The sequence below is a fragment of the Eucyclogobius newberryi genome, unplaced genomic scaffold, assembly GCF_026437365.1.
Source record: "Eucyclogobius newberryi isolate DKJ021-1_F unplaced genomic scaffold, fEucNew1.0.hap1 SCAF_13, whole genome shotgun sequence".
Classification (NCBI taxonomy): Eukaryota; Metazoa; Chordata; class Actinopteri; order Gobiiformes; family Gobiidae; genus Eucyclogobius; species Eucyclogobius newberryi.
The window spans coordinates 28023134-28039038 of record NW_027315757.1 but is presented as its reverse complement, the minus strand read 5'-3'; the positions used below and the strand labels follow the sequence as shown (position 1 = coordinate 28039038).

General features: G+C 40.3%; 1 protein-coding gene across 1 annotated transcript in view; it reads right to left on the bottom strand.

Annotated features, from left to right (window-relative positions):
* The window catches only part of bahcc1a (BAH domain and coiled-coil containing 1a), a 70456-nt gene extending 58231 nt beyond the window's left edge, over nucleotides 1–12225 (bottom strand). Inside the window, exons 1-2 of the mRNA XM_072443267.1 lie at nucleotides 11992–12225; nucleotides 9480–9803 (exon numbers count right to left, since the gene is read on the bottom strand). Coding sequence (XP_072299368.1) covers nucleotides 9480–9651 — 172 coding nt within the window. The 5' untranslated portion in view covers nucleotides 9652–9803; nucleotides 11992–12225. The remainder of the gene's footprint in view (nucleotides 1–9479; nucleotides 9804–11991) is intronic.
* Between the last annotated feature and the right edge of the window lie 3680 nt (nucleotides 12226–15905).

Genomic DNA, 15905 nt, shown 5'->3' with positions numbered 1-15905 from the left:
CAAATTAAGTCGAAAAAATAATTTGATTTGTAATATTCAGAATTGTCATATTAAACAGCCCATAAACCATCTTGGAATAATGTGTTCTGACAGCCAAAAGGCAAGGCAAGTTTATTTGTAGAGCACATTTTGTACTCAAAGTAATTCAAAGTGCTTTACATAATATATGCATTAAAATCTCAATACAGACAGATAGAAATTTAAGTATCATTATAAAATGTACTTCAAAGGAGAAGAGTGCCAAATAAAGGTCTTTCTGTCATTCACAACAGAACATAACTGTTCTGAGGCCTGTCTCACATCTTCCGGAAGATTTTAACAGATTTAATCCACATTCAGTCCTGACTCTAGGTACCGAGAAGAGGCTCGTCCTCAAATGATGTGTCTATTAAAATTAATAAAAGTGAAGCGTAACTGTCAGAGGGTAAGGACTCTGTGTATTACACTTAGAAATAGTAGAAAATAGTAAAGGAGCTATTTGCTTCGCATAAATTGCACATTCATGTTATATTAGAACGAGAGGGCTTGTGTGTGTGTGTGTGTGTGTATGTGTGTGTGTGTGTGTGTGTGTGTGTCTGTGTCTGTGTGTGTGTGTATGTGTGTGTGTGTGTGTGTGTCTGTGTCTGTGTGTCTGTCTGTCTGTCTGTGTGTGTGTGTGTGTGTGTGTCTGTGTCTGTGTGTCTGTCTGTCTGTCTGTGTGTGTGTGTGTGTGTGTGTGTGTGTCTGTGTCTGTGTGTCTGTCTGTCTGTCTGTGTGTGTGTGTGTGTGTCTGTGTGTGTGTGTGTGTGTGTGTCTGTGTGTCTGTCTGTCTGTGTGTGTGTGTGTGTGTGTGTCTGTGTGTCTGTGTGTCAGTGTGTCTGTGTGCTGTTATGGCTCTGTAGTGTAGTGTGTACACCAGAGCCTGAAGTCTGTGGCAGAGAGGGATGAGATCAGTCGTCCTTACTATCAGAAAATACTGTCATGGCTTTGTTTTCAGTCTGCTCCCTCTCCCCTCACTCACTCATTCACGTACCAACATAGAAAATAGTAGCAGTGCTGCAAAAATAGTCCTGTTTCTATAATTAGATGTAAACAGAAATAGTCTTGCTCACTCTGTCCCACTGGCCTCCTGGGAAACGAGATGTGTGTGCGTGTGTGTGTGTGTGTGTGTGTGTGCGTGTGTGTGTGTGTGTTTGCGTGTGTGTGTGCGCGTGTGCGTGTGTGTGTGTGTGTGTGCGTGTGTGTGTGTGTTTGCGTGTGTGTGTGCGCGTGTGCGTGTGTGTGTGTGTGTGTGTGTGCGTGTGGGTACAGTGAGTAACACCAGTAAATATGACAGCATGTGACACTCCACATCTCGTCTCTGTGTCAGTCTCTCTCTTCTGCAGTTTGTCGGGGCCTCACTGCCTGTCATGTGTGCCCCTGCCCCTCCCCCGCTGCACCGGAGGGGAGGTCAGTGACCGTGCATAGCGAGCGGAGGAAGCCAGTGCACGCAGTGCTGCCAGACAAACACACATCTGTTGCTGCAGAGCCAGTCGTTTGCCCCAGATCCCGAGGGCACGCTGGGCCAGAGAGAGGAGGCAGTGTAACCTAGTGGTCGACCACAGAAGGGCCCGATGATGAGAAAGTGCAAGTATTATGACAATAATATGAAAATACTGTATCTAGGGGGGACAATATATCCAAATTAAGATTATATCGTGATTGTTGTTTTGAGTTTATAGTTCAAAATACTACAAAAATGGTAGATTAAAAATGAAAATTATGTTCAAATATCAAATATTTCAAGGTGATCTTTCTGCAATTTTGTGATTGATTTGACAGGATTTCCCATTTGTCTGATAATTCAACCTCAACAAATACATTTAAGACATGTTTTGACACATTTCTGATGGACTGACAAAATATGATCTGAATACTTTAATAGGAATACTCATTCATTATCTTTTTTATTTATATTTTGCTTCATTTTTACAACACACTACATACACAGAATGAAAATCAAATATCTGTATCATGCCAGTGTATATAAATTAGTGCATTACTAATAAATTATATTGACTAAATAACACAATGAGTATTTATTCTTCAACAAATACAGTGTTAAACTTCATGTTTTCCTAACAGCGCAAAAAGCAATCAAAAATAGCATATCTTCAAGTCAAACACTGCAATTAGACAAGATTTTATCAAATGTTGGAAGGGTCAAGTGTGCGAAGGACAAGAGCTGCATAAGTAGAAGAAAATGAGAAAGAGAATATGCAACAAGTTCCTCGGAGTTGGGGCCTCGGCAGCTGGCTGGATGGTCCCTGGATACTTATTAAAATGGAATTTGTGATGTTAATCTTTGTTTTCTCACAGAGCGGCTGACACATCCTTGAGAAGCACACTGCATGTATATTTAATGGCAAATCCCTGCATATATTTAAGAGCACACTTGTTTGTTACAGTGTGTCACCGCCGCCTGCTGTTCCACTGACACTTAAATACACTTGGCCCATTATTTAAGTTTATCTGCACTGCATCCAGCACAAAACACCACGGACGGTCTACACTGGGCCATCAGACAGCCTGCTAAAAGGGTGACTTCAGAGTATCCACAATAAGAGTGTAAAAGTAGGGAATAATGCTCAGTGTATGAAGATGTAGACGTCTGAAAAACCCGCCAACTGCATAAACTTTTAGTCTTCATCACGATAATTACGATGGTGAATGTTATTTATGCACTTATTATGACGCATTTGAGAGTATTACGTTTTAAAGGTGGGCAATATATTGAAGATTAAATAATGCTGCGAATGTTCTTTGGATGATATGTAAAAATTGGATATTGAGTAAATCGTTTATAGTAGAAAATCCTACAATTTTTTTTTTTTTAATGATGATTCAGCACTTTTGTGATTCACTTTACAGCCATTTCAAATTTTCTGATACTAATTCATTTATTGGATTTACATTAGAGCTGTAAAATGTAGGAAAGAACTGCGATATGGCTGTTAAGTATTGCAATTTTTATTGAGATCCGAGATATTCATTTTTGTCAATGCCACCTATAAAACATAATTATTTTGATGAATAAAATAATTGATCAAATTTTACCTACGCAAAATGTTAAAGACGTGAGTATTAACACTGCACCTGTCGCATGCTCTCACAGTCAACCACAGGGAGTCCCGGCAGCCCTGCCCCCGCCCCGCCCGTTCTCCTCCTGCCACCCAAACACAGCCATGCACTACTGTACATGCAGCGTGAGTCAGCGACCAGGAGTCTGCGCGCAACAATAGTGTTTTTGTTCTTTCAGTGAGCGATTACAATAATAAAACTACAATTTAAAAACAAGTAATTTGGATTTTCTGCTTGAGCCGTTATAAATAATGTCAAGCAGCTGTCAAATGCGGTTCAGCCATGCACAGAGGTGAGCCCGAAGCACCCTGAGGAGAGCAGCCGTGATACTGGAAGAGCGTGGGAGCTGAGGCTGGATTCTTTAAGCAGGTCAAAACGGATTTTAACGTACAATTGTCAGAGGTTTGATACATATTTTTCACGTCAAGACTTGAGTAAGTTTTTGAACAACCTAATCAAACTAGAAAAATAATTTTGAGAGGGTGTTGTAGTAGACCTTCTCCCACGTACACCTCCTGCCTTGGGTATTTGGGTGGACTTTTATTGGCTTGTTGGGTACTTTCAACTATGAAAACACTTTAGAGTAAAAAATAGATGTTGAGGTTTTGAAATCCGATCTACTGAAACGTGACACTGGAAGGTAGAGTCCAGCCGGTCGTTCTCACCCGTGGGTCCCCTTTGTGTGTGTCCTGAGTGCACGCCCCGCACTGGAGGCCACGGCTCAATGGCACCATGCCATACTGACTGTGGTGGGTGGCAGCCCGTTTTAAGTGTCTGCTTCTGAGGCACAGCTACCAGACGCACTCTTTGTCCAACACAGAAGGGAACGCAGGCCTCGAAGGGACATTTTATATGAGAATAGTATATATATAAGAGAAACAAAGTCATATTATCTTATATAAATTTGAATCACAAACATAAACTAAAGATTTGGGCTTGTTGCTGAGGTAACATAATTCACATTGGGGTTATTATAGGTCTTTGCTTGTCCTGAACACTCTCTAAACATTGAGGACGTTGTGGTGAGTTTTTCAAACACACCTACTTAACAGAAAAAGTCATTACTACAGCGTAATAATGTTGAGCAATAACGATGTGACAGAGATACTGACCAGCCTTAAGTACCTTTACACATATGGACAGCATCCTCTATCATTTACTGACTTTTTTTTTACCTCTTGTTAACTATTTCAGAATTAATCCAAAAGTTGTCATCATTCAAGTGTGTTTTTACAATAAAACTTCCCAAAGTTGTAAAAAGGTCAGCCGTGTTGAAATAATGTTAAACTTTTATCCAAAGCTACCAAGTTGTACCCTAAACAACCCTTAGTGCCCTTGTAGGTGATTTTGGTTCATAGTGAGTGTCAGCGGAAGGTGACAGATGGCAGCGTTGCAGAGCAGGGTGCTATTACAGTCAAGTGTATGATGCCAAACAACACCTCCAGTTTAGGGGTGGTGCAGCGGGGAACAGGGGGACCACTGACACTGCTACTGAACTGTGGCACCTCACAACAACCCACAAACAACAGCAACAACGTGCACGCTCCACTCTATTCTGCAGCTGAGGAGAAAGACAACAGGCTCCAGCACCGTGCCAAAAGGAAGTGTGCCTCAGACCCACCTTCTGTCGCTGCACATTCACAGAAACTCTGGGAGACAAATCGCTTCTTATTGTAGCACTGGAAAAAGTGAATATTGAACGTTCTATTTACAAACTATTTTGCAATTAAAACTGGGGTACGCAACTTCATTCTTGTCAATTTGTTTTTTTTCACCCCTCATTGTAAAAGTTACATAGAGAATTTTATCTCTCTAAAACCTGGAAGTAAGAGCCGTGAACAGCACTGGGATTGACTGTGTCTTGGCGGGCCCCTCCAGTTTCACTTTGCCGTCTGAAAAAAAGAAACTTTAAAGCCGTGCACGTGATGTGCCAAAGAGTTTGTGAGCGCTTTTTAATTTGTATTATAATGGCTAAGTGTTTTTTTATTTTTATTTTTAATTTAGTTAATTTTATTGTACTTCTGTTTCTGTAATTTCTTTGTGATTTTAATGCATTTTTCCTGCTGTGTGAAGCACTTTGAATTGCCTTGTGCATGAAATGTGCTCTACAAATAAACTTGCCTTGCCTTGCCTTATTATGCTGGTAATTGTTCATACAAAGTAATAATAAGATAACTAAAAATCAAATGAAGTAAGAAAGAATACAATTTAGTTTTGTTGTTTAAAGCATATTACTGCAGCTTGTCGTAACCAAGCTCTAACAATAACCAGTCTAACAATGTTCAAGAATAATACAGTGAAGAGGAAAACAAATGGCCACACAAACCGTTGTCCAGCGCGGCCATAGAGAGGAGAACACGCCGCACAAACAACCTTCACCTACTTAGCCATGTTTATTCCTTTAAGGGTCTCGGTTTTAAGCGGGCCGTGGCAAACTCAACCAAGCACCTGTGTCTGTCTTTGAAGAGCCGCGCACAGCAACCACATACCCACGGGACATTTCAGCAATGAGACGTACAATAAAAGTCTCTGTAAAAAAAAGTTATTTATTCCCCTTTGGAAAAAAAAAAATAAAAAAAAGTGGGAGAAGTCGGACAGTGCTGCTAACCTTTGAAGAGGGGAGGCAGCAAAGGACATAAAAACCCGGGGAATGACAGGGACATCCTCGCTAGAAAACAATAAAGAGACTGGAAAGGACTGTTTTTTATCTTTAACAGCAGCCGTAAAATACACACAAAGCTGAGGCCTGGCAACAATGGCCCAGGGCGAGGGAGGGGAGCGTGAACTGAAGAGGCAGGAAGACCACTGCTTCCCAGACACACGGTGCGTCTTCCTGCAGGAGGAAGAAAATGTGCCGGAAAAGCGTGATGGAGACTTCATGAAAGAGGACGAGAGGGAAGAGCGTGCAGTGAGGTTTCGGATCGCTTTAGCCACGTCAAGGACAATAGGATGATAGAAAAACAAGAAGGCAAACTAACACATATGTTCAATGCATGATGTTGTTCAGATTGTCTAATGACATCACGAATACATGACTATAATATTTATTTGGCCATGAATAAAATGTCTATTGTTACATTGTGTAGTTGTGGTGTCGTGTGCAGGTCAGTTGAAAAATGTTGACTAATCATTTTCTTTATCATTGATTCTCATAGCATACAATAAAATACTGTCCTTGTTCCATTTGACAGTGTGACATCATCTCATTAAAAAAACTGGAAAAACAACAAACACGGGCTGCTTGATTAGTAAAATTTCATAACATTGAGAGAAAATTTTCCCTAATTCCCATTCCTAACAAAGAAACATTTTTCATCATTGTATTAACAAAAACTGCACTTTTTTCTCCAGAAACAAACCATCCCAAACCCCCCTGCGGTGTTCACACAGCCACACCTAAGAGCCTAGCGCGGAGATCAGAACAATATGTCTGAAAGATGAGCTCTTAGCCAAAAATGCAGCAGTAAAAAGACAGCTCCGGCTTTTGACACCATTCAGCGTCCCGAGTCCCCGCCTCACTGCCAAGCCAGGATCCCGTCTCAAGCCAAGCAGCAGATAAAATTACTGTTTGAAAAGTCCTTGTACATGAATTGGGTGAATTAAACGCCATTCATTTACAAGTGGGCACAGCTCCGCCCCACGCCAGAAGAAGTTGGGCCTGTGTAACATTTCCCAAGAACACTGCAAGAGCAAACTATAAATCGACCACCTGACATGCATTACAGACGACTGGCGTGTAATAGGTGAAGATGGACAGTGGCAAATGCACAGTGACGGGATATCCAGAGCTTTGTGTGTCCTGAGCATGCTTCAGCGGGCAAAAAGGTGGAAGCAAGAGCATGGAAATCACCCACGGACAAACCTGCTTGAGTGCGCAAAATTGCAAATCTCAACACAAAAATACGGCAACATTTTGTAACCCAATAACAAACAGTGCCTTGGGGAGACATCGCTCTTTTCATCAGCACCAGAGAGGAACATTTGCGATAAATACCTCGGCAAAGTCAGAGAGAACGTCAGAAACCTGCCTCTGCGATGCATTCGTACATCAACACTGAAATATTCATGTATCTTTGTTAAGAATTCATGTGAACCAGTATGGAAGTTAGTCCCCCGGGAGAAAGTGCAGATAAAGTCAAGGGACCCGCCGCTCTTTACAAACAGCAGTTGTCCAGGGGTCGCTAGCACATAGGACACTCGGCATGCAGAGAAGGCCCGACAAAAGGAAACACATTTTTAATTTAGTCGCTGGAGCCAGATCAGTTATTCTGTAGGTTGTAAGTGTAAACGCTGCGACAGAAATGACACACTGAACAAATTAAGCTAGAATTTTGAAAACTTAAAGCAATCTCCGCACAGCCCCTTTCAATAAGTTCAATAAAAATATATCCATTTGTCCTGCTTGTTTGCAAAGTGGTTAATTGTGGGTATAACCTGGCCAGTCATTTGAAGAGCTCGCACAAAGACACAAACCAGTTCCTGACATTCATTCACTATGGGCGATTCAGACTCAGCGATTCACCAAACACGTGTCTTGTTTGTTTGCTTGTTTTCTTAATACTGTGTTTTTACTCAATTAAAAGTGTCAAATATAAAAGATGTGACCAACAAGGTGCGTTTTATAAATTTTACATTTACTTTAGATGGCGCCGTTACAAATTGCCGTCTTATTGCCATGAATAATTGTGAATTACGCTCCATTGCTCATCCACCTTACATTATGGCGCGCTTGACATTTGCAAATATTATTAAAATAATAAATCAACGCCGGTGTGTCGCCACTGCGCAATAACATATAAATGGAAAAAAGGCTCCAAATAATTAAAACGTGTGTGAATGTTTTTGCTAATTATGGCAAATACACAAATTTACGATTGTATATTTTGTAGAATGTGTGTGTGTTGTGCCGGTGCAATAATAATAATAATACACCTGCTCTTGTCAGTGAATATTGGTGACATTTAGGGGGTCGTCTTTGCGTTGATGTGGCAATGTAACACAGAGGAAACATTATATCTTGGTTGGAAGGGCACCATTTCCCCGCAAAAAAAAAAAAAACACATTACACTCCAACAAAATGAGAAGAGTTACAGCGTGCAGATGCAGCCTCAGCGTGTGTGTGAGGAGAGTGTGTGTGAGAGCTGTCAAGAGCAGCGCGCGCAGATGAATAGAGAAGTGTTCCCATGAATTCTGCTGAATGACTAATTATACTTCATTTTTTTCTTCGTCTTCAATTCTTTCAGGGTTCGTTTAGAAACAATGGTGTGAAGAAAGTCTTTGATAACCACAGAGTGCAGCGTGGACTGTAAAAACACAAACATGCAAACTATAAAATAATCGCTGTCAGTTCAAATACGTTACGATGCGGTGTTTACAAAGGACAACAAAGTAGCAGGAAAAACAGCAGCAGTATTTCTCAAATGTGTGTTCTATATTTTGTAGTACTACAGCAATTACATAACGACACAGTTTTTTTTTTTTTTTCAAATATATAAACTCTATTCTTTCTATTGTATGTTCAATAAGCTTTGAACTGTTGACATGTTTGAAACACAAAATGGAAAGAATAATGTCGGAGTTATTTTTAGTCTGTTAGCCATAATTAACTAATACATTTATACCAGCTCATGAGTGAGCATTTGCGAGGTATAATGCAAACATATTGAATATTAAAACACATCGCAATTGTAACAAACATCAAACACGTTTTCTATAAATGGGTATAAAACATTTATAATAGTGCTGCCTGTCACAACCACAGGACTCACCCCAGCTCAAATGGACATTACTTTCATATTTCCCCTGCAGATCTCATGGCACATAGTATTACCTGTGGGGTGGTGCAGTGGCCCCTCCTTGAGCTCTATGAGACACTCATAAACTTAAGTGTAATGAAAAACTCCTTCTTTAATGTCATCTCTGCTTAGCCAAACTAAAACACACCTCAAATGCAGTAGCCTATAAAATGCCATGGCATTTACAACTGATGCATTGTTTGTCTATCCAAGAAACCTTTATTACTTTGGATATATTTAAGCAGTGAATGTTGATTTGGTTTAATCAAAACTCTAGCATTAGGGTCTTGAGAAAATATGATTTCCCATGATTTATTAGCTGATATTAGAAGAGTGTCACTCTGTCAACTCCGTCCACCTTTTGTTGGAAACAAAGCCTGTGTCTATGACAACATCTTGCTTTCAACACCACGCGTGGCGTGTTCGGAGAAAACACGCGCATTGCCTCTGTGCACCATCTTTACGCGCTTATTACAGCCGCCTGCAGCCGCCTGCAGCCGCCTACAGCCGCCACAGCCGCCTGCAGCCGCCTACAGCCGCCTCAGCGCTCGTGGTGTGACAAAGGGACGTGAGTGTTGGACTGACCTGAGTGGGGAGCCATTGGTATGTGCGAGGGATAGTATTTCCCCGGCGGGAAGTGACCGGCGTGCTGCACAGAGCCGTGTCCGGAGGGAGCGATCCGAGAGGCGGCTCGATGCACCAGGGCGCCCCGCTCTGACAGAAGGTGTGCCTGAGCCGCAAAATCCCGTCCTTCCATTCCGAAGAGGGCAGAGTAATCCGAAATCCGGATAGGGCAGCTCAGGAAAATCAAATGTAACCCATATAAGAATCCTTCCTTTTACGTTGATGTATTGCATTCAGTCGATCGCAGGCTTCTCCAGCCAAATACGCAGCCCCCGATCATCTTTTCTGTCGAAGAGAACATACAATTAGGCTAAAAAACATTAATATTCCTTCCATAATCCCCTATTGTCAACATGACATAAAACACAGCATAATCTTATACCAAGGTCCGGTTGCCACGTGACGGTTTCAGCCTCAGTGCAACCATTAAGACCTTTACTAATTGTGCTAAGTAAGTGATTGCACAGACTTTGCAACTGGTCAGCGAGACATTTCCGTACTCACGTTATTGATCTGACATAGGCCTACATGCATCATAGAGCTGCTCTTCAGGCGCACGCACAGCCAAACGCTGCACTATATGCAATCACTTCACTATTTGAAGTATCAGTCCATCCAAGGCCTGCTATACGTAACATAAAGGCTGTACAAGACGTGCTGGTGATAACACCTTATATATCTCACAAGACCATAATGACCAACCTATTTGTACCACTACCTGCTCGTCCTATTGTCATTTGTGCTGCTGTCATCTCTCACTTCTCATTACACCTTACACTAGTTTAATTGTGCTCAGCCCTCGCTGCAGAAGCATTTAAATACGACCGTGCCACTGTAACACCATTGTTAAAAAACAGTGAAATCGTAAAACAGCCAACTGGCTCGAAATCAGCTCAGCATTTAGGGAGTCTGCAACCAAAACGCATGAGATGCTGAGAGATGGACCCTCTCCTCCTTTGTGTGTGCGGCGGTGCACGTGCGCGCGCGCGCAGAGAAGAACTGCACTCTCACTGTCTTTTGACCTGTCAGGTAATTTAAAAGAAATACAATTTACACCACATACAATAGAATGGTCATGGCAGAAATTCCTATTTTCATAAACTGTCATAAAAGGAAAATAACATTGTTTAATGGATGAAAGTCATTTCCTTCAAGGACTGGTGTTTGATCATTATAAATAGCCTAAATATCTTATTGTTTTGTTCAGGTAAATACAATTACATAATATATTTTAAAATTATACTGGTTACCTAGAATTATTGGACAGTGTAAAACGCAAAAAACGTTGGAACTGCACTTTGCAGCAAATGGTGCACATTGAGCCTCTTTCATCCAGCACTATTATCTCCCAGAGCCAAAGCAAGGGCTGCATCAACAACAAAACACCCAGAGCTTCTATACACTCCACCGGGGCGTCGTGGATCAATGGGGGACAAGCGCGTAATAAGGAAAGGAATAGAAAATAAATAGGCAGACGGTGATAATAAGCACACATGTTAATTTTGGAGATTGCTCGTGAGCGATGCGGTAGAGATCCAAGGTGAATGGCCGCCCATCAGGAGGACTGCCTTTGTCTCCACGCTGAGAAAGTGCTCGGCAGTCAGCCATTACCTTGCCTCGACATGCTGATAAATTCTCCCACGTTGTGTCCACTCGGCATTTTTTATCATTCGACACTTGAAATGGCAGGGCTTTTGGCATCAAACGCTTTCCCAAATTGTGGACAATTACGGATTTATTACCATGCTCCAGCTCCACATACGCATGTATCTAAAAGTAAAAAGTCAAACTAAACGCTTTACAAAGCAGTCTTTTGACATTACCTTTCCCTCAAACAAACACGACCGGATTGTATCAATGCTGCTTTATGTTTTCTGCTACGAGGTGAGATTCAGGCTGTGCTACGGAACAGGCCGACATGAGTGGAGGAGCAAGCCGAGGGAGAGGCTCCTCGGAGCGGCCGTGGGGAAAGATGGCCCCCGCTGATCTCCGAGCCTGTTCGGAAACTCCTCAAACGCGCTCTGTTTTGGATCGTTTGTCAGTAACTAAGCCCGGCGTTTACACCAAGATTATTTTGTACACAAATTATGGACAATCCGTGAAAGGATAAATAATATAAAAGCACAAAACCATTGCGTAAAGGTTTTTGCGAGCCCGTAGCTGCCTTTTCTATCCACATACAATTCCCTACTTTGTAAAGAAAAGGGAAAAAAAGATATATAATAATACAAATATAAATATAATTAATTATACCCTAATTGTAATAATAACTATTATAATAATTTTGTTTAGATCAAATGTAACTCAAACATGCAGAATAAAATAATTTTAAATGTAAAAAAACCCGCACTGACTAAGGCAAAGCGTGTCCGTGTAATTAACAAATTACTGCACGTTACCCGAGCAGACTGCAAACAATTTAAAATAAACTGAATGACTGGGTTAAGGAGTATAACATATAAAATCTACTTACAGGTGTGTTTAATCCTTGCATAACAATAAATAATAAAATCACAAATCACTGGTAGGGAAAGTGTAAGGTGTGACGTCCATTAAAATTGAAAATATTATTAAAAAAGATGTGTCAGGTGAAATCCTACAGTTTGTCCCTGTGAGTCTGTGCAGTTGCCTGCTGGTTCAGTCTATGGAAGCAGTGGGACTGGTGCTTCCGGCCTGGCTGGATCGCGGCTCGGATCTCAAGGCAGCGGTTTCTCTCCCTGTGCAACTGCGTGCCGCGCGCCCCTGCCAGGGTAAACACGCTCCCCCATTGGTCGGGAAGCGGCATGGTAATGAGTTTGTACCGCCCGCTTGGAGAGGAAACGGCTCTCTGATTGGCTGGTTTCACAAGCCCGTGCGCCGCGGACCGACGACACCAAACAGTGGAGAGAGCGGCAGATTTAAAGCACTGGCACAGTGGCACAGTGGCACTGAAAGGGACCATTGACCAGTGGCCTTCACGGTGCAGAGGGGAAATATCACCCAACAGTGGGATATGTCTAATTTAGTTTGTGAAATTAAATTGATGAATGTCTTAGTGTTTGACTCAATCTACCCCATTGTGAGCTGTGTGTATCAAGGTCTACTGCAGTAACACTGCAAAGATGCATGCAAACCCTATGGATATTTTACTGTTTGGACAATAATATATCCCCAAATATAATGATGTTTATTTAAAAAAATAAAATATAGGCTTGTATGTAACACTGAATCAAATTAATTTCCCTAATCAGAACAAATTTGCTGCAGTGTAACATTTTGTTTAGAACAGATACAAAGTAGTATATGTAATTACACATTTCAACTTCTATTTGCGTTATTTCACTGAACTGTATCTGTACGTGGCTCATCACCCGTTGTAATAATTCAGTGAAAAAGCAAGAAATGTAATTTATACTAATAGCTAATATCATAAGACTTTTTCTGTAAATCTATTTAGCAAAACGATAGGGACAAGAGTAATATACTAAAATAATTTTGTATATTAAATTATTTTAGTTTATAACATGAGCAACGAGTGTCGGAATAAGAATAAGGTTTATTGCCATTGTCAATGAACAAAATTCACAAACATAGGAACTTGTCCTGGTGATTTGAACACAAACAACATATATATGGTATATATTGCATTGTGTGTGTACGTGTGCATATATATATATATATATATATACATATATATATACATATAGTTTTGTTCCTGGATTTATGGATTATTACCATGGTTATTACAGTTTGCTAAACGTTTACAAATGGATCCTCCAGTGTGGAGGGATTTTATTGGCTGGCTTGGCGCCAGAGCATTGTCAGTCACAGAGTGTAAACAAGGCTCCGATTGGCTGTTGGCCAGTCCGCATTGGGCTGTCTGAGAAAAAGGCAATAACTGGCCCTGCGGTTTCAAGGCGTCCCTTTAAAGATGATGAAAGCGGATAAGACGAGGCGGTTTCAAGGCGTCCCATAGGCGGACCCCTGTTGGCCCTGGAGCCATATGAGTCAAGCGTGAATCAAAGGGAATGGTGCTTTGGGGGGGAAATTATATGTTGGATATTTAGAATAATGGAGGTTAGCCTTGTATACATTTGAACCGGCGATGCGTAATTGTTACAAAAAAGTTATGAAAACATCCAAAACGATCCTCGTGTAGCCAACGCCAGGAAAGAGAAGTGGAAATCTCTTTCAGCTCCGTTTGGAGGACAGCTGAAGCCGCGTTGTCTCTATTATCACGGAGAAATCCTGCGAACAACACCATTTCTGTCTCAGGTTTGTGGTGGGCCTGGCCTTTACGCTGGAAAGGCCGTGTTGTTACAGAATAGTATAAATACTTCTGTATATCTGTTGAAATAAATATATAGATTGAAATGTGACCTGCAAAGATTCAGATTTGAAGTAAAAGGAAGCCGTCAATGTATTTGTATGGAGTGTGTTGTCTTTGTAGCCTGAGGTTTTGTGTGAAATACGTGGCCTCATTTCTGGACTCTTAAAGCACCTTTTGAGCCTTATTAGAAATGTTCATTTGGATGTGCATTCATTGTTTTTAAATTACGTGTTCTGTAATTTATTTTGTAAATGTTACTGGTATTTGCACACAATTACATACTTTTTGTGTTGATATTCGACCCTGTTAAAAATGTTCTGTTATTAAATTTATAACCCATGTATAAAAATTTAATAGCATAGGCTATCCATGATTGTAAAAATTAAATGTCTACATATCAAACCTTTATAATTGTCTGACAGCTATATTTTTCAATAGGCCTATATAAAATGTACAGTCTCGATCAACTGTGACCGTTTGTACAGGAGTTCAATATGATTTTGCTTTATGGTTAACAAAATTGTGTGTTCATCATAAAAGTGGCTTGATTGTCTAAAGAGTTCAGCACACATACAACAGTAATAATGTGCAGTTAGGGATTTCTGTAGGAAAAGAGCATTTTTACAACAACAATTGTCCTTGGTCGATGAAGCGGTGATGATTGACAGTGTGTGCCTCCCACCCATGGACAAAAAGAGCCTGCAGCAAAACACTGCTTTCTGCTTCTACTTTAACAATTATAATATTCAGATATCCTTATAATTGCATATTTATAGCACTCACATCATAATGGTAATTTTAACCTTTGAGAACAAAAAAATTATATAGAATTTTTAAATGTCAAAAATTGTTTAATATTCCTTACGTTTTCTCACTTACTTTAATGGGTCTTATTTAATGTTATTTATTTTCAATATTTACTGTAAATGCTTGTAAAATGGTTCATGGTAAGTATTTGCCAGGCTGACATGTGTTAGTATATGGCACAAATACTTGGCACAGATAATATCACCTCATATGCCCTTGTTATTTTTAGGTTTCGCTGAGAATTGAAGAGAATTGAGAAGAGAGTTTAAAATTTAAAACGTTTTTTTAAAATTGTTTTTAAAATGTATTTATTTTGGGTCTATTTGTTTTGCAGGCCTCCTCCACAAACTGCACTTCTGCATAAAGAGTGACACAAAATACACAGAAAAAGGAAAACTATTTAAAAGGTTTTCGTATTGTACTCCGTTGTACTCTCATTGCAGCCAACCAAATATTTTTACTCCATAATCTAAAAACATCTGATGAAAATATTTGGGACGTCTATAATTTCTTCACCAATATCCCTCAACCATCTAGTGGTGTATTTTTTTGCCTGCAGAAGTGGTGCGCTGGAGGACACTGGAGGGGCATTTGCATGATGCTGTCGTGGTCATGTGACCCAAGATGGCTGTTGTCAGAGAAAGCTCTTGTCTGGGAGAAGAAAGGGGGGCTCTGTGGAGTGATTGATTCGTATCCCAGCTGCAGGTTGGGGAATCATTGCATAAGCATCACATGGTGAAACTGGGTAGTCATGTTGGTGATCAGATTGGGGATCACACACACAGACATACTTGTATTTATTCGATTTTTTTCATAATATCTTTGAACATGATTATTGGATTATAAGCAATTTACAGCTTTGTGTTGTAGGGTTTACTTTACAAGACTTTACAGGTCTTAATACGCGGTAAGGGTTGTCAAGATTATTAGGTCAGGTTACAATATAATGGAAAGAACCCAAAAAATGTATCGTGGCAATTTTAGAATCAAAATGTAGTCTTTTAAATTTGATCTATAGTTTAAACATTTAATCTTAATGTGAAGAACCTTTATTTTGTTATTTAGCATGTTTGATTGCTAAATGGTCCAGTCACAAATATTGACAAGTAAGAAAATGGGAATGAAAAAAATTAACTATTTCACTATTGTTCAGTCCTTATCTCAGTAATCGGGAATAATTGTTTATTGGCTAAAATGTTATATTGTGAAATACGCTATGCATTTTGGTATGTAAATTCGACTTACTTTATAAATAAGTGAAATACACTGAC